General features: G+C 46.7%; 1 protein-coding gene across 1 annotated transcript in view; it reads left to right on the top strand.

Annotated features, from left to right (window-relative positions):
* fto (FTO alpha-ketoglutarate dependent dioxygenase) overlaps positions 1 to 20,000 on the top strand; it is a 186,004-nt gene that overhangs the window by 19,169 nt on the left and 146,835 nt on the right. Inside the window, exons 2-3 of the mRNA XM_083662283.1 lie at positions 15,685 to 15,762; positions 16,777 to 17,824. Coding sequence (XP_083518409.1) covers positions 15,685 to 15,762; positions 16,777 to 17,824 — 1,126 coding nt within the window. The remainder of the gene's footprint in view (positions 1 to 15,684; positions 15,763 to 16,776; positions 17,825 to 20,000) is intronic.

Genomic DNA, 20,000 nt, shown 5'->3' with positions numbered 1-20,000 from the left:
TCACCTCCGTTCCTGCCAGCTGTTAAATGCCCCAGAACATGGTCTGGCCAGGCTCCGCCCCGTTAACCCCTCTGATTGGCTGTAATAATTAGCAGAAGTGAACAGTAACTATGGGCGCCTAGCGCGCGGGGCTGCTGGGACAGCCTGTGACTCCCCGCTATGTACGTGACAGAATCGGCCTGGGCTAAGTGACTTGGGTCTGGCCCAACCTGGACCCAATCCGTCCTGAGTGTGTGTGTGTGTGTGTGTGTGTGTGTGTGTGTGTGTGTGTGTGTGTGTGTGTGCGTGCGTGCGTGCGCATGTGTGTGCACGCGTGTGTTTTTAGCTTTAATATTAACCCCCTCACTTAAACACATGCATGCAGTCTGCCATCAGCAATTACATTTTCAAATGGCTGGGTTTGCAAACCTCCAGGATGTTAATCTGTCACCATTCAAGCTACTGGGAAGAGTGTAAAGAGGATTAAGCTATTCAATTCCTGGTAGAATATTTGCCTTTGTTCGGAATGAGTGAAGGAAAAATAAATAAAGAAATTATGTAGCTTCTCAAGCACGACAAGTGCCTTCTGCTAGACTTTAGGATTTGGCTAATGCCATTATAGACAACTTATCTGCTTTTGGGGATTCCAGGAAGAAGACACAGCCCAGGCGGTCATGTAAACAGCCACAAATGATATCCAGTCCTTAAATGAATCCGAGGTCAGATCAGATCAGATCATAATGCCAGATTATCTGGGTCAGAGACTACATGAGATACAATCAGACCTGTCCTAGATGTTTAGTCCACATCTGTTTTGTACCATATGTTTCTCCAAACGGCTTACGTGATTGTTTCAAAATAATGCGGCGACTGTGCCTTGTTGTTGCTGATAATACCATATTCAAAAATACGTTCAATAAATCGGGAAGGATAATTCAAGAAGTTTGCAAGCTGTCCACTGGAGAGAAAAAACGTGACACTTGACTATAGGGCCTCAACTAACGATTATTTTCATAATCGATCAATCTGTCGATTATTTTCTCGATTAATCGATTAGTTGTTTGGTCTATAAAATGTCAGAAAATGGTAGCAAATGACGATCAGTGTTTCCCAAAGTCCAAGATGATGCCCTCAAATGTCTTGTTTTGTCCACAACTCAAAGATAATATCAGTTTACTGTCATACAGGAGTGAAGAAATCAGAAAATATTCACATTTAAAAAGCTGCAATCAGAGAATTTAGACCTTTTCTCTTAAAATTGTACTCAAAACGATTAATCGATTATCAAAATAGTTGTTGATTAATTTTCTGTCGATCGACTAATCGATTAATCATTGCAGCTCTACTTGACTACCGGTAACTCTTATTTTGATAGCAAAAACAACAACAATTTATATATTATTATTATTACATTTTCATGGAATGTAGAGAACTAGTTGACTGACTGACAAGATGGTAACAATGTTACAGAGCACATCTGCTGAATTTGTAACTATAATGGCAAAATAGCCTTGGCCTCTGCAACATCCTGTAGCTACATTGTAGCTTATCTTTGGCACAGATAGGACTATAATACACCACTTGATAATTGTCACAGCTGTCAGCTGTATCTTAGCCGCTCGTTTCCCCCTTGACTTCCAGCCACGGGGTTGGATTGCAGATCATCTTTATCCCAGATGAAGGAGAGCAGACACACACGGAAGACCGTCTAATATGGAGCCTAAAGGACACGGAGCCGAGCGATCGGCGTCATTTCAAGAGGTTGCTTGTCACTTGATGGGTTTGATCAGAACACAGAGCCGGGTCTTTGCGCTGGTGGAACAGTGGTACTGGATTAAGAGACACAAGCCACTTGCACTGTGTGATCAGTCACTCACACGGGCAGGCAGCAGACACGCGCCAAAGGCTCAAGTCCTCCTCCTCGCGTGCCTCATCCACACGTCATCCGTGCAGGCTTCAGCTTCCTCAAGCCGACGACTGTATGGAAATGAGGAGCACACAGCATGTGACAAAGACGAGGAGCATTTATTCTCGCTGCGGTTTTCTCTTATTTTGGTGCTGTTATTTCTTTGTCGATCAATACTTATCAGTGATGGTGGTACATCCTTGCTGCATTAATAACGTGCGTCTTTCTTAAAGTGAGGTACCTCAGGTGTGAAGGTCTAGCCCCTCCCTGCCTGACCCACTATACTCACCTGTGTCATGTTGAGACAGTGTGTGAGTGAGTAGTCTGGCTCTGTGCTCCTCAGACACTGTGTCTGGCTAAGTGTTATCCAATTGTTTGTGTCACACATCTCAAATCCTTCACTTTGGGAACAAAATGACCAGGTGTGACCACATCATCCATCCATCCAGCTGTTCTGCCCTGAGCGATGTGTTGGTCCAAGTGAGGTGCGTGACGCCAGCCTCTGGAGCGAACTGGGGATTTTTAACGCTCCACCTGCGTATCGATCTCAGACCCCCACCCCCGCCCCAGCCGTGCCCCCCTGTCCGGCACCCGAGCCCAGCTCCAGACCAGGCAGCAGCAGCAGCAGCGGCGGCGGAGAGGCGGAGACACAGAGGGGAGGGGCGATGCGGCGCCCTCGGGCCCCCAACGGTCCTCAGGTCTGTCCTTGACAGCGCCCGTGGGACAGGCCTGGAGGACGCCCCTTGTCCTCCCGTGTATAAGCCCCGCCGCGTCCAGCCAGCCCTCTCTCTCTAGCCAGCCAGCCCTCCTCCTCCTCCCCCCCTGGGCCGCGCTGCACTTTGCACGGCCATATTGATTTTTTTGGAGGGGGCAGGAAAGTGTGGCTGGGTGGTGAGAGAGAGCGGGGGAGGAGAGATGGAGGGAGGAGAGATGGAGGGAGGAGAGATGGAGGGAGGAGAGATGGAGGGAGGGTGGAGCAGCTCTCTAAAGCACTGACTTCTCCTTGACTGCACCTCGAGACGCCACAGCGCTGTTACAACAACTCAGTGTGGCCCCGGCGCCCCGCTGAAAACTGCTAATCACAGTCTTTCAATCAACACTCTCTCTCTCTCCCTCCCTCCCTCCCTCTCTCTCTCTCTCTCTCTCTCTCCCTCCCTCCCCCCCTCTCTCTCTCTCTCCCTCCCTCCCTCCCTCTCTCTCTCTCTCTCTCTCTCTCCCTCCCTCCCCCCCTCTCTCTCTCTCTCTCTCCCTCCCTCCCTCTCTCTCTCTCTCTCTCTCTCCCTCCCTCTCTCTCTCTCACTCCCTCTCTCTCTCTCTCTCTCCCTTCCATCTCTCTCTCTCACTCTCTCTCTCCCTTCCATCTCTCCCTCTCTCTCTCTCCTTTCCATCTCTATCCCTCGCTCACTCTCTCTCTCTCTCTCTCTCTTCCTTCCATCTCTCTCCCTCGCTCTCTCTCTCTCTCTCCCTTCCATCTCTCCCTCGCTCTCTCTCTCTCTCTCTCTTCCATCTCTCTCTCTCTCTTCCTTCCATCTCTCTCTCTCTCTTCCTTCCATCTCTCTCTCTCACTCTCTCTCTCTCTCTCACTCACTCCATCCCTCACTCACTCCATCCCTCACTCACTTCCCCCTCCCTCGCTGAACTGGATGGACCCCGCCTGAATACCAAGGGAGTGTGTCCGTGTTAAAACCGCCCTCCATTCCACATGGAAAACAGCTGACCTCATGAAAGCACGTTGTAATTTGAAGGTGAAAACTAAAAAGCTTTTTCTCGATCGACATCATCTTAATGGAAACGTTACGGCCGGCCCACAAACCAACAATTAAAGACAAAATGGCAAAACGGCCCCCTTGCTTATGGGGTGGCGGACCGGTAGCCAAGGGTTTAGAGAAAGGTTGTGACGGAAAGGCTGCCGGTTAGAAACTCTGGACCGGATGAAAAGATGAGGGAAGTGAATGAGAAAGACTTTCCCTTTCCTGAGGTGCCCATGAGCAAGAGATAACAGTGGGTCTTTTCAGTGGGCAGCAGAAGACCATTGTACTGGGTTGCTGCTAGGGTTGTCAAAATTAATCTTTAAATCGATGCATCGCGATGCGAACATGTGAATTAAATCGAATCGCATCGTTGACAGATGAATCGCTGAATCGTTTGTTTAAATTGATGTTGACATTCAGATTTTAAAGCACTTTATAAGTAAAAAAGCCGCGTGCAGTAGTAATAATATAGAAAATTGAGGATGTGATACGTGGAGCTGCGATACTTTGAGCTGTATCGAGATGCATCGTGGAATCGAATCGAATCGTTGACAGATGAATCGTAATCGAATGGAATCGTGAGGCCAGTGAAGATTCACAGCCCTAGTGGCTCCCATGTTTGTCCCAAATTGCGTTCAAGAAGCTATAGGCATTTCTGACAAAGGTGCGAGCGATACGTCAAAAGGTTATGCAAATCAAAAGGTTTCTATATGTAAGGCACACACTGACAGACCTCTTCAATCGCTCTCCTCTCCTTCTCCTCTCTTTCTCCTCTCTTTCTGCTCTCCTTCCCTCCACATTCTGACACTCTGCTTAAAGGTCACAGAAACATCTTTTCCCCCTTTGAGGTGTGGATAAGTGTGTAATAGATGTCGACACTGCCGACACATTGAGAAGCACTTAAACTGAGAGCGGCCATGTTGTGCCAGCCTAGTCTGTCTCAACCTAGTCTGTCTCACTTTGTGCATCGAGTAAATAATTTTTGCATGATTGATCTGGAAACCTTGGTCTTTGTTAACGCTGTCAGGCGGAGTTAGAGAGAGAGGGTTACAAGACCAGACGATACAATGATGTTTCTATATCTCTCTCTCTCTCTCTCTCTCTCTCTCTCTCTCTCTCTCTCAAAGGGATAGCTTGAAGTAAATGTGTGTGAAAGAGCAGCACACACACACACACACACACACACACACACACACACACACACACACGGCTGACAAAGAGAGGATCAGGATACACGTTGATGTTCAGTTAAAATGGCACATTGTGTGTGTGTTAGTGTGTAACATACCTGGCAGGTGTGACATTTCTCACATGTGACTGGGCACATGTGAGGTGAGGTGGTCACATCCGTGTGTGTGTGTGTGTGTGTGTGTGTGTGTGTGTGTGTGTGTGTGTGTGTGTGTGTGTGTGTGTGTGTGTGTGTGTGTGTGTGTGTGTGCGTGTGTGTGTGTGTGCGTGTGTGTGTGAGAATGTAATTAATGCCTCTCTCTCTCTGTGGTCCCCCACAGCTGTGGTAATGTGCTTAGATCACTGTTCTAAACAGGGCGTGTGAAAGGTGTGCCCAGGCCCCCTTGTTCAGGTAGATGGATGGAAATGTTGTCATATTAATGATGGCGTCCCCTGCAGAGCTGTCTGTCTGTCGCTAAGTCAAATGAACATTTTGAAGCAGTGCAGCTATAAGTGACTAATAATGTGTGTCCGTCCTTCCTTCCATCATTCCGTCCGCTATGGCACGGACCATCTTTCCGTCCGCTATGGCACGGACCATCTTTCCGTCCGCTATGGCACGGACCATCTTTCCGTCCGTTATGGTGCGGACCATCCTTCTGTCCGTTATGGTACGGATCATCCTTCTGTCCGTTATGGTGCGGACCATCCTTCCGTCCGTTATGGTGCGGACCATCCTTCTGTCCGTTATGGTACGGACCATCCTTCTGTCCGTTATGGTACAGACCATCCTTCCGTCCGTTATGGTGCGGACCATCCTTCCATCCGTTATGGCACGGACCATCTGTCCATCCGCCCGTTATCGCATGGACCGTCTGTCCTGTGGGCCCCAGCCCCGCTGTCCTTCCGTCCGTTATGGCACGGACTGTCTGTCTGTCCTGTGGGCCCTAGCTCCACAATCGTCGATTGGTGGTGCTGTCCTTCCCGTCCGTTATGGCATGGACCATCTGTCCATCCGTCCATTATGGCACGGACCGTCTGTCTGTCCTCTGTAGGCATCCGTTATGTTGCATTAGCGCCTCCTTACATTCTGTCCCTCTACTCTCACTGCAGCCAAATCTTTGTCATCATCGTCGAGGGCGGCCAGTGGTGACTGATGATGTCATACGAGTAAACAAACACAATCACCGAGTGATGTGACTGATGATGTCATCATCTGACGGATCACATGAGAGTGGGTCTGTTCGCAGCCGTACCGGAGCGCTATCCGCATTTGTTCTGGAGTTTTGTTCAGCTTCAGCGTGGCCTTACTGATGTACACCTTGCCTTGCTCCACAAGGGAAGAACTTGTCCACTTGTCCTTTTTGAAGGCTGTGATCCTGATCTCCCCACTCCACCATCTCAAAGGAGAAGAGCTTGTGCTAGGGTGACCTGTTTGTATTTAAATGTCCATTGGATCAATGCTGTATTGTTGTATTTTGTTGTGTGTCTTGGAAACCCATCTATCTGGAAACCCGATTCATAAATAATGAATTAATCAAGTCATATTGCATCACAACAGAAACCAGGCAACAACCATCTGTATCTGTATCAAGTGTGCCTGAATGTGCATAGCAAAGACTAGACCAGGGTAACAGCATGGCAAAGGACGTTAGGATACTACAGTGAATATCAGTTTTGGTGCCCGCCTCGTCTTTCGAAAGGATTGTTGGCCCCGCCCGTTTCTCGAGCCTCGCCCTTCCCAGTGGCGGTGCCCCGCCCACGGTGCATCCCATTGGTCCATTCCTCTGAGATGCTTGGGATGTTGGGCAGGCCCGTGAAGGCCCCATCTCTTTCCTTGATGACCGCAGCCGCTTGCTGTTTCTCTGATGTCCTTTGGGCATTGCGTCTTCAGGGCGTCCAAGCTTGACTGGCTGATTGGCTGATTGTCTCTAGAAACCTGAGGCTCTTGTTGGCCGAGGTCCGTGGAGCCTTCCTCCTTGTCTGTCTTAGACTGAATTAGCTCTGCAATTCCTAGCTTACCCTTAAGTTTGGCTTTTATTGGTCCTTCAGAGGAAGGGCCATGGGTGCTGTCTGAGGAAAGAGAAACTTCGTCTAGGTGTGCGATCGGGGCAGCAGGTCTCCCGTGTTGTGGGCTCCCCCTCCCTCTCCTCGGGCCCCTCATCTGGCTCTGTCGCCTCTGACCTGGACCACCTCTGCGGAGCGACGACGACGGCCCAGTATGAAACTGGTCCGCCTTGACCGCAGTTTCATCAGAGGACACAGTAGAGGAGGTGGTGGAGGGTACTGTTTGGCTCGGAGAGACGTCCACACCCAGGTTACCGTTTTCAGTATCAGATGGAGGAGCCTCATTAATATGGATGAAGAAACGTTTTGATTCCACCTCAGGGTCGATGACGCCGCCGTTAGCCCTCTGCCTTTCCAAAAGCTTCTGGAGTTCACACCACTTCTGTCGAAGATCTGCCCCGATCACCTCCCGCTCCATCTCGGGAAAGTAGGGTGCAGGGGAGGCGAGGAGCTGATCAACATCGTATGTCAGTGGCTCTCTACACACCGGACAGACGACAGTCAGCTCCTGCTGCTCTGCTCCTACTCTGGTCTTGTCCTCTGCTAGCTCCCTCTCCCTCTGGTGGAGCTCCCTCTCAGTGTGGCTGATGTAGCGGCCCAGGCAGTGCGAGTGGAAGTAGTGGTAGCAGCTTGTCTTTGTGAACGTCTCTCCCGCCTCGAATCCATAAAGGCAAATAACACAGTTTCCATGGGGGATATTGCTCTCCGTCAGGATCTCCTTGGCTTTCTCGATGAGCTGATACAACACTGGTGAACCCAAACAGGATTGGGCCTCCGTCTGCAGATACCTCTGGACACTGCTAAGCTTGTCATCAGAGAGCCCCCGGGGGTTATGGATGAAGATGGATGGAGAGGTGGAGGGGTACTGCTGATCCAGGATCAGCGTCAGGGTGAGTCGGACAAACTGCGAGACAGAGTCCTCACCAGTGGAGGGGTGAAGGACCAGGCTCACCTCCCACCCCGCATCATCTCTCCGCGTGACCACCAGCTCGTCCAGGTAGATGGACTGGAGCACTTCCATTTCAGACAGCACATCACACTCCGCAGTCATGTTTTTCTCCTGAGCCGCTTTTCACTTCTGTAAAAAAAACACATCTAAATGCATAAGTGATATCATCATTCACTGATGACATCACAATTTCTCAAGTGAAATCACTGATGACATCATCATCATCGAGTGCTCGAGTCACATCACTAGTGACATCACCAATTCTATACATAAGTGATATCAATGATTTATATGACAGACACTCATCATGATGTCAGACATCTTTTGCTAGGCAGCTGGTTACATCTGACCGACAACCCTGAGCAATATCTGGGATGCTCCAGTCTGACTGATATCCCTCAAAATGTGACATCACTGATGACATCGCAATTGCTCGAGTGACATGACTTGGAAGGCTGACTGACTCACAACCCTGAGGACAAAATGATGTCATAAGTGGCCAGCAACCAGATGACGGATGACGTCATCATCAGTGATGCCTGGCATGTAGCGAATTCGCACTTTGTTTTCCAAATATATTTTATTGTCACAAAATATAGCAGCACCAAAGTACAATTCAAAATCAGTGTCAATGGGAGTGGATGATGATGATGGAGTGGTGGATGACGTCTTCTGTTATCTACGTCTCATCAGTAATGTTCTGATCAGTGATTTCCTGATGGGGGGGAGCGTTTCTTATACATAGCACAAGACAATGAATGAATACCACAGAGTTTAGATATTCACAGGAAAGTAGCTGAAATGTTTGTGTGACCAGCAACTTAACGTCACACGTGAAATGTCACCAAAGCTAGAAGTTATCTTCCAAAAATACTGTGTGACTTCGGTGTGACGGAGCATGGAGGAGGCTAACTGACAACTGATTCTACAAGCGCTAGGTAGTGCAGCTGAGCAGGGATAAACCACCTATCCCGGTCCAATTAATATGCATGCGCAGGTCCTGGGGCAGGTGTGTGTGGATGTGCGGGTTACACATTAGCGATGCCCTGGCTTCTCAGGTCAACTCCCACGCATTCCACTCCGTTAGCCATTCAACCAGTTAGCCATCACACCCAAACGCCTCCAAACTGCTGACGTGCGTCGCCAGCCTGGTATTCTTAGACTGAAATAATGCCACAAATGGCAACAAACAAAATGTCAGAAGAACAGAAGGAAGAAGAGAACTTGTTTGTTGACATTTCAAAGACCATATTGAAAAATTTACTGTAAGAGCACAAGCATGAAATGAAGGCGCCTCCTGATCTGTGAAAATAGTTGAAAATAATTATTATGGGAACTCATATGGGCTGTGCTTTTTCAGTCTCTCTAGGTAGGATGCATATATTTTAGAACTATATTTGAATAAAATGGCAGCAGTGGCAGAAGCCTGGCTGCAGCGGTGGAAAACGTCAGCTCTCTGTGTGTGTGTGTGTGTGTGTGTGTGTGTGTGTGTGTGTGTGTGTGTGTGTGTGTGTGTGTGTGTGTGTGTGTGTGTGCGTGAGCGAGCGATGGCACCTAGGTGCTGTGTTATCTCACTATAGTTCGAGTCAGTCAGAGACATGCCGTGTGGATGAGGTAGACCTGGACCTATACAGATCTATATGGTACATACTGCGGAGGCCTGTTTGCTCAGGTGTGTGAGGTCCGTCACTTTTCTACTACTGTTGCACACACGCGCGTCACATCCACACACACATGCAAAGAAGGTCTGCTGGACCTTCTCGGAGTTTGTGATATTCTTTTATCTGCATTTGTGTGACATTAGTTTGGACAACGAGCCGGGCATCGTGATCTGGACAACGTCTGAACCCATCTGATGTTTGCTCGCTCGTTTGCATCGTTTCCTGTTAGGACTCGGTGTTCTAGAGGTCTGCAACCCAAACACACAAAGCGACCTAAGACTGTAGGTTATCTGGTATCGACAGGGTCGGGCTTGAGTTTTAAGTAGATAACTCGTAAATGTGCGTTCTTCGGTGGCTCTGAGCTACAGTACACTGGGGCAGTGGGCACAGACAGCCACACATACAGTCTCACACACACACACACACACACACACACACACACACACACACACACACGCCAAGTCCCCCTGGCCCCTCCCCTCTGCTGCTCTCTCGATCTCTCCTCTCCTCTTCAATGTCAACACCAGTTCCTATTCACGCACGATTTGAATTGCGCTTTACCGGTCAATTAGTTATAAATTAGACTGTTAAATGAGCAGAAAATAATTTGCCTAAAAAAATTGCCCAGAAAAATCTAACCAATCAATCCAATAGTTGATATATTTGTTCTATCGCCCCAAAAATGAACATACGCACACACAAATGTAGTGAGTTGTTCAGGTGGGCAGTCAGTCCGTGCCCTCCAATCCTCTCCTCTCCTCTCCTCTCCTCTCCTCTCCTCTCCTCTCCTCTCCTCTCCCCTCCTCTCCTCTCCTCTCCTCTCCTCTCCTCTCCTCTCCTCTCCCCTCCTCTCCTCTCCTCTCCCCTCCTCTCCTCTCCTCTCCTCTCTGCCCCGGGTGGCTTCACACCAGCTCCCTACATTCTACCATCCGTTGTCAAATGCACCGGGGCGGAAGCACCTTTGATGTGCAGGGCGAGTCTGCCTGTTTGAGGCCCATGTTTTACAGGCCACTTGTCAAAACTGTTGATTCACCATCAGTTTTGCAGAAGGAGAGCAGTTCTGAAACGGCTGTCACACAAGTACCAATAGTTTGCTGTCTAAACAAGGAGCTCTATTACGCAGCTATCTCTCATCACGTCATCGCAGCTCTTTCTTTCTTTCTTTCCTTCTGCCGCTCTCTCTCTTATAAGGCCCTGCTGCGATGGAGGTGCTGCCCTCTTTTGGTTGGGAGGTCTTAGAGCTCATTAGATGCTCCATTTTCGTCCGTGTCCGTTTCAAACGACGTAAACGTCACTGCCCCGCATACTTCCGTGCGTCCTTCACATTGGTATCGTGTTAAGCAATACATCCACTAGTAGGCAGTAGAGAGTCAAATGTGTGAGTGTGTGTGTGGTACTGTTCCGTTTCATCCGTATCCGTAAACTTTCAGAAAACATGCAGAATTACGCGCGAAATGAACACAGAGTACGGACAGAAACCTCCGTCCTTATGCATAATCCATATTTAATGTTGAGCATAATTGGGTTGTAGAAGCATTGTAGAAGATGTGCACTGCACCTCTAACCTCATGACTTGCAAGCATGAGAGGGAGATGTATAGCTCAGATCATAGATTGTGTCACGCGAATAATCGTTAACATAGCAAAGAGGAAGGAAGGATTTTTTTTGTATCTTCATGAAGTATGGCTATTCCACAAAAGGTGGAAGAGCAGAAATTAGTATGTCATCTTCAGTTCAAACTCTACATTAAACCATAACCATTCATCTCCAGTTTACATTGTATTAGCCTAACCAAAACCAGCCAACTAGGGATCTGTTTCCTCTTCAACACTGCAGGTTGTCATGGAGCCTGTGGGGGGCGACAGAGCAAACCGGTCTGTTTGTATCCCTACAGCAGCCTGTGGACCTGCCACAGTTATCTGGCTATTTTTGAGCCGTTGATGCTAAGCGCTGGACATTAATCTACTCCCCGCTCGATGCTTTGAAGAAAGTGTCCGCCCCAAGAAGTGTCACCGATGGAAAATAAATAAATAAATATATCGTTCACACAGTTTGATATCTCGTATAGGCCAAGATCAAAGCAAACCAATTGAGTTCTATTCTACCTAATATGTTTTTCTGTGATAAACAGTCCGGCTGAGGGAATAATCCCATCAAGGAAGAGAGAGATGAAAAAAAAAACAGCAGAAGAAGAAAACATCAGATAATGTCACTCAGCGCAGATGGTCGGCGCGCGGTCGACCGTGAAGCAACATCCTTGTTATTATGGGATTGGTAATCCCGTTTGTCGGGGTCTGAGTGGAAGCGCAGACCTTTTTCGCCTGGTGGGTTTTTCCCTCGGAGACCAGAGAGAGACAGACAGTGTTTCCTCTGATACAGCCAAAGTCCATCTGCTTCAGACGGCTCTGGGATAACGGGCTTGTCTTCGCTTTTTTTCCACCGGAATTTCTGAGTGTCTTGATGTATTTGACATGTGTGTGACAGGCCCTGCTTGTGTGCGATCGGGGGTTGAGGCATCGCGCTCGCTCAAACCCAGCTGGGCGTGTTTGTGCCATGTATGTGTGTGTATCTATGGGAGCCCGCTTGCTCAGGTCGAGTTGGCAGTGGTCCACCAACAAGCTTTGCTTTTGCACACACAATATATCAATATCATATAGATATCATGATATGAGACTAGATATCATCTTGAGATTTTGGATATCGTAATATCGTGGTATGGCGTAAGTGTTGTCATTCCTGGTTTTAAAGGCTGCATTACAGTAAAGTGATGTCATTTTCTGAACTTACCAGACTGTCCTAGCTGTGCTATTATTTGCCTTTACCCACTATTAGTCATTATATCCACATGGTTATTGATCATAAATCTCATTGTGTCTAAATTTTGTGAAAGCACCGTAGTCATCCCTACAATATTGTCGCAGTATACTCTATCGATAGGTATTTTGTCAAAATCAAGAATATCGTGATTTGATTTTGTTCATATCACCCCGGCCAGGCCTACGTTTCTTTTAATAATAGAATATCATGGAAAGTTTTTTTTTTCCATAATTCCTTTCAAAAAGTGAAACTTTCATAGATTATAGATTCATTACACACAAAGTGAAATATTTCTAGCCTTGTTTCATTTTTCGTAATTTTGGCCTACCGCTCAAGAAAACCCCCAAAACAGTATTTCAAGAAATTAGAATAGTGTGAAGAAAATCAGCAGTTACTTCTCAGTTATGACTGACTCCATCCTCAGTCCACTCCCTCTGAATCTCCGCCAAATTTTTTAATCGTTTTTGCTTGACAATCCGCTGAAGCCTACGGTCATCCATGGTATTTATATTCAATTTTTTTGGAAAGGATCTGTATATTGTGTATCGCCATTCAGCCTAAAAATACCTAGATATGATTTTTGGTCCATATCGCCCAGCTCTAACACACACACACACACACACAAACACACACACACACACACACACACACACACACACACACACACACACACACACACACACACACACACACACACACACACACACACACACACGTGCTTGGTAAATGTATGGTATTGGTTTGCGTATTGTGAGTACAAAGCACATTGGAGTGCACACATCGAGATGCATGCATACATACATAGACACACACACACACACACACACACACACACACACACACACACTTGCATACTCACACACTCACACACACACACACACACACACACACAGACACACACACACACACACACACACACACACACACATTCACACACACACACACACACGCACGCACACACACACACACACACACACACACACACACACACAGACTACCTGAGAGCCTTGCCTTGATATCTTGAGTTTCTGCCATAAGCTTGAGTTTGACACCAATGAATGTGTGTCAGGTTGTCAGTTTCTTTGAATGGAGTCTGGCCATGAATAGTGCATGTTGTTTTGTTTTGTAGATTCCACCACCTGTCTGCGGGTCCGTTTCTCTTTGTTCCAGAATAACTTGGAAGGCCAGCTACACTCATGCGCATCCTAAACTTTCAGCAGCTGTTGTGTTGTTTAGCGTAAGGCAAAGATACATACATACATACATACATACATACATACATACATACATACATACATAATGTACATACATACATACATACATACATACATACTGTACATACATACATACATACTGTACATACCATGGGTTAAATGCAGAGGACAAATTTCACCGGCCTCCGTCAGCATGTGTGTGTTGTGGCCCTCCGTGCATGTGTTGATTGTAATCGTGTGACAATAAAGACGGGCTTGTCCGTCTGAAATCGTACATACATACATACATACATACATACAATGAAGGAATGTATGTGGTCTGTGTGTGTGTGTTAGGACTATTGAAGACTTCTCTGGCGATGGCGATTTTGACGATCGCATTTATCAAAAATCATAAAAGTACGGTGTTCATTTGTGAAGATGATCTTGCTGAGCACAAAGGTCACAGGTCACCACACACAGACCCTATTTCAGGAATCTAACCGAAAACCCGTTCAAAAAACCCCCATTGACTTTGAGACAAGGGAACCCAGCGCAATGCTAACTTCCGGGTTGACCTATGAACTACATCAACCCTGCAGCAATCCCCCCCCCCCACACACACACACATTTAATGCCCAGACTTTCACCGCTTTCTGATACATCCCCCCTTCCTTTCCCGTCAGGACGCCTGTGATTTTATACCTGCACTTTAATGTTATTAACAGGACATTTTATTTTGCTCTAAAAGTCGGGACATAGTTTGGCAGCCGGTTCCCCCTTAGCGTGCCGCCTGAGCTGTTTGGCATTATTGGGGCAGCAGAAATGTGAGACGCGTGTAGTAAATGTCTGGGAAATATATACCGGCCTCGCTCTCCTTAAACTATGGCAGCCGCCCCGCATGGCATGACGCTCGATGCACGGGGCCATTCGCACCGCTGTCCGCACGTTTTTATTAAAGGTCGGGGGAAAAAAAGGCAGTAGCACGTCGGTGACGTGTCTCCTCTTCCCGCTGAAGAGACACCGTGCAGTGGCTTTCTGTGTGCACCTGTGGGGAACACACACACACACACACACAGATAGCAGATAACACACACACACTCCTACACACACGCACAAACGCATAGGGGCGGGGCGGGGCAGCACTTGTGAAATTTATTTGGGTATCGCAGGTTTAACGCCGGTTACCGTTGGATTTACAGGTGGGAGTGGAATGCGGCCCAATGAAACACACTTTGATCCCTCTCAGCAGGTTGAGGCTTTTTACTGCAGCGGCTCTGTACGGCTCAGGGCATCTTTTATAAGGTTGTGAGGAACAACCACAGCAGCCTCCAAAAAATCATAAACATGTGAGACGTCAATGGAAGCGACTGTGGGCCAGCAGCGATATATCTCAACCCCCCTTATAAACGCATTCATTTGTCGGAGGCCGTAATACCTCAGGGTCTCTGATTGTAAAATTTGATTTGACTTTGACTTGTCTGTCGCTGCAATCCAGTACAGTGTGCTATTGTGCATATTCATATATGCACATATTCATATACAAATATATATATAATAATGTAGTATTGTGGAAAAGGGGTGGGAGTTAATAAGTTATACTTCTTCTCCTTTTCGAATATGTCTACGTTTCTTACCCCTTCATCTTCTTTATTTCTGTTTTGTTTCCATACATTTTCGAAATAAACATGACAAACAAACAAACTATTATTGTGCATATTCATACATGCTCCGCTGGTCCACTATTGATATAGTCTATGCATAAACAGGAAATACTTACTGTACTGTGTACTGTATAAATACCGTCGTAGAGCTGCAACGATTAGTTGATTGGTTGATCGACAGAAAATTAATCACTAACTATATTTTATAATCGATTAATCGTTTAGACAAATTTTTTAAGAAAAAGGGGAAAGGTTGATCGACATTTTTCACCATTTTATAGCCCAAACGACTAATCAATTAGTCGCGAAAATAATCAACAGATTAATCGATCATGAAAATGATCATTAGTTGCAGCTTTGATATATAGAGAGAAAGTATTTGAACAGAAAAGGGACAATATGGAGGCTATTGATATCTTACCAGAGACACTACAGTGAGCATGTAAGAACATGAACAATAGCATTGTAGTGTGTTTGTGCTGCTAGTCACAGTACTGTAGCAGGCTATATAACTGTGCTGTTCTCCTCAGAGACGGAAGCTACTGCAGGAGTTGGGAGACCAGAAGATCCCCTTTCTAGGACCTTCAGACCGTGGCTTCCAACAACTGGTGAGTCGGTCAGATCTCCAGATAATGCAGGTGATGTCTCCACCTGTACAGCACACCAAGGCCTTCTGCTTATTCTAGCCTACTGATATACTGTCGCTATTGTACAACTTACTGTTGTACTATTACTTACTGTTCTGCTAAGTCTGTCAGTCAAATTAGTTTAGAATTGTATAGTAGTTTTTAGACTTTTGATTAGGGATGCACGATATATCGGCACTCATATCGGTATCGGCCGATGTTAGTCATTTTTTAACATATCGGTATCGGTCCGATGTTGCAATGTTAATATCGGTTATCGGTATCAGCCAAATTCTTCACATTGAGATGAAATAATGCAGTAAATCTATGATTTATGGGCTTTTACAAATGTTTTTGAAATAAAGAAATGCATTACTTTTTCAAATTCAGTGTTTACATGTGTTTTTCAGTATGTACAAAATTTTATTATCATAGAAATGTGTTTTTATACAGATCATATCGACATCGGTAAATATCGGTTATCGGCCATAACAGCAATGTTAATATCGGTTATCGGCATCGGCCAAAATTTTCATATCGGTGCATCCCTACTTTTGATCTATAGTATTTTAATTGAGTATCATCAGATACCTTCATGTACAATACATTTAATTAATAATAAATAATATTATCGATAAATATCGATAAATTCATGCTGTATTGTCGTTTAGGTTTTTGTCTTTTTTTCTTAAAAAACAAAAACGTTTTTCTAATCTTCTTAGTGACCTGCTCACATAATTACAAAGGCGTTGTCAATGATGATTACAGTTTGTCATAAGCAGAACATTTTGCTTAATCTGATAAAATCCCTTCCCCAATGTGTTTGTCTTTTTTCATAATCATATATTTACAATAATGTATTATTATACAGTATATGTACACAATCCATAATATGTATTGTACTGTATATACAGTACATAAATATATACATGTATATACAGTATATCATTTCCCAGTCATGATGTTATTATGATAGGAGTGTCTTGTGTTTGCCAGTGGGACTCCAGTTATTCTGGCCTTGTGTTGAGGCGTTCCTGCTCCCTGCCGACGGAGCTCCATGGCCGGGTGCAGGCCGCTCTGCTCACCCTGAGGAGCAAGGGCTGCCTGCTGAGGGACCTGGTCCGCATCCGGGACCGCGACGTCTTCACCGCCGTGTCGCGGGCGCTCCTGGGCCAGCCGGGCCACACCTACCGCTACCTGGACACGCGGCTCTTCTCCATCCCCTGGCACAGCGAGGACGGCGAGGTCAAAGGTCAGAACTGTTGCGACCCCGACCTGAGGGCCGCCTGCAAGGCCCTGTGGGAGCTCAACACCTTCTTCTGCTCCGACGTGTGTCAGCGGAAGGACGGGGACCGGCTGACGACGCAGTGCGCCAAGGCGGCGGGGGAGGCGGTCGAGACCAAACGCGGCGGCGAAGAAGGAGACACGGAGTCCAAGCACAGCGACGACTCCAAGCGTAGCGAAGGAGGGGACTCTGAGTCCAGGCAAAGCGAGGAGGGGGACACGGAGTCCAAGCACAGCGAGGAGTGGGACATCGAGTCCAAGCACAGCGACGAAGCCTGCTCAGGGTCAAAGCAGGAAGGGGAGTGGGAGACGGAGTCCAAACCCAGCAGTGAGGAGGGGGAGTGCTCCCAGGTCAAACACAGTGACCCGGGTGCCTCCACGGCAGCAGGGTCCAAACAAAGTGAAGGAAGATGCCCCGCCAAGAGCCACAGCAGCACCGAGCCGCCAGAACCCGTGGGACTGGAGGCCCAGGAGAAGCCTGTGGCCGAGCTGAAGCAGAGCCTGTCAGGTTACCACATTGAAGATGATGAGCAGGCCAGCAGGCAGGGCGGGTCCCAGCCCAGTCCTCCCCAGATGTGCACTGGTCCGGTGCAGTTCAACGTCACCCTACTCAACTACATGGACCCAGCAGCCATGAGCCAGCTCAAAGAAGAGCCCTACTATGGCATGGGCAAAATGGCGGTGGCGTGGCACCACGATGAGAACCTGGTCAGCCATTCGCCCGTGGCTGTGTACAGCTATAGCTGCCACGACGACAAAGGTAAGGGTCACCAGTGTTGGGGGGTAACTCATTACAAAAGTAACATATTACATGTAATATATTACTTTTAGCAGTAACTCAGTAATATAACTTATTGCTTCTAGGATTTCAGTAATATTATACCAGTTACTTTGTCAAGTAACTCAAGTTACAAATTGAGTTACATTTTTTTAATCAAAGCACATATTAAAAACAAATCCGAATCAAACTGTGTTTTTATGCATATAACCACTATAGATGACAATAACAAAGGAAAAGGATAACATTTAGAATTTTGGATGGTTTACACTGACTTCAAGACGGTTCCGGGGCGGCGAAGTCATTCTGCTACTGCAGTTATTTTGGTGAAAGTAATGCAAAAGTAGTGTAATAAGTAACGAGTTACTCTACACAGACAGTAATATTGTAAAGTAACTTAATTCTTTCAAATGAAAGTAACTAGTAATATGTAGTATATTACATTTTGAAAGTAACTTGCCCAACACTGAGGGTCACACAGTCAGAATTGCTTGTGTGTTCATTTGACAAGCCTGAATAGCATAGATTTAACACTCTAGAATCTCTCGATGTACTGCTAATCTAAATCTAATCCAAAGTGCATCATAGTAATAGTACGCCTCTGTCTATATATTTTTTTTAGATTAATTATTAATTTTCCTCTTTCGCTGTCATATTCTCTGGAGTTATCTCCGTCGCTTTACAGTGGATCAGATGCAGCTAACCTCGTGCGTTATGATGGCCCAGGCAGCAGTTGTAGTAGACATGGGCCCTCTGGTGAAGCTAACCATCAGATCCATGGATGCGATAGTGTCAGGGCATTATCAAATGTCATCATCAGCGGCTCGTTATCGCTGACAGTGTGAGGGGGAGATCACAGACACTTAACAGCACAGTCTGACAAACGGGCCTTATCACACACACACACACACCGCATCTCATCTAAATCATTCCCCCCCAGAAATGATCGATGTGCAATTATCTGATATGGAATAACGAGCCGCGCGTTGATAAGTGTTACTGTATGGGATAATGCCTTGTCTCCTCATTATGGGCCGCTGACTTTACTTTGAAGAGCTGATTATAGCAGACATTTGCTGATCGAGTTGATAGAGCAGATCTCATTGAGATCTTTGCTTTCTATGTAGCGCATGGCTAAACAGGCAGTGAGAATTAGCATTGTGTCAAAAACACTGTTTTATGTGCCTCCTGGTAGCTCACCTGGTAGCACGCATACCACGAAGGCTCGGTCCTTCGTGCGGTCCGACCCGGGTTCGAATCCGACCTGCAGTCCTTTGCCGCATGTCATCCCCTCTCTCTCTCCCCATCTTTCCTGTCTGCCTACTGTCCTACATAAAAATAAATAAAGGTGAAATGCCCCCCAAAAAAATAAAATAATAATGATACAAAAAAATGTTTTATTTCATATGTTGGTAGATGTCTGAGAAGGGTCCTCATGACTGGCACGTCATGTTGTCACGGCCAAACAAAGAACCAGAACCACACACAAAAAAACATTACCTATTCATTTTTGAAAATGAAGAGTTTGAAAGTATAGTTCGAAGAGTATCGTTTGAAAATATCGCTCACTTTCGATTTGACAGTGGCAGCCATTATGTGCATTATGTTGCGTTAGTCCTGCGTTACTATTGTAGATAATTCTTTCTAGAATGTTAAAACGGTGAAACCACATTAGCACATTTCAAAATAAAGGTCTAATATCCCTCAACCAGCGACTCACCCGACTGTTCCTTGTGGCTTCCAATGGCTGGAAAGAGTGCATAGTCTGATTTCCTCTTTGGGTTGGAGCCCACATGCAGCTGTAGTTCAGCAGTCATGAAAGTGAAACGTGGGACTTCTCCACTGTCTTCATCTGTATATTGAAACTGTAATTCTCCAATATCGTGTGGGCACAATGTCAACCGCTCTGACGTCCCAGCAGCCTTTGCGGCTGGAGCTTTCTTCCCGCGCGGGGCTTCTTAACCAGAACCACCTGCTCCAGAGGATCTGCTTCCATGATTTGTTCTCGGCCAGTTCAACCCTGACCCAGCGAGCGCGGGCTTCAAACGCCACGGGCCCAACACCTCGGCGGACTCTGCAGCTGGTGTCTGTTCTGGTCCTGAGCGACCCCACAGCTCCAGAACTTCAGAGAGGGGGGGGGGGAACGCCTGATCAGAGC

This window comes from Poromitra crassiceps (assembly GCF_964638095.1).
Source record: "Poromitra crassiceps genome assembly, chromosome: 28".
NCBI classification, from domain to species: Eukaryota; Metazoa; Chordata; class Actinopteri; order Beryciformes; family Melamphaidae; genus Poromitra; species Poromitra crassiceps.
The sequence above is the reverse complement of the archived record's forward strand: the minus strand, read 5'-3'. Positions and strand labels throughout refer to the sequence as shown.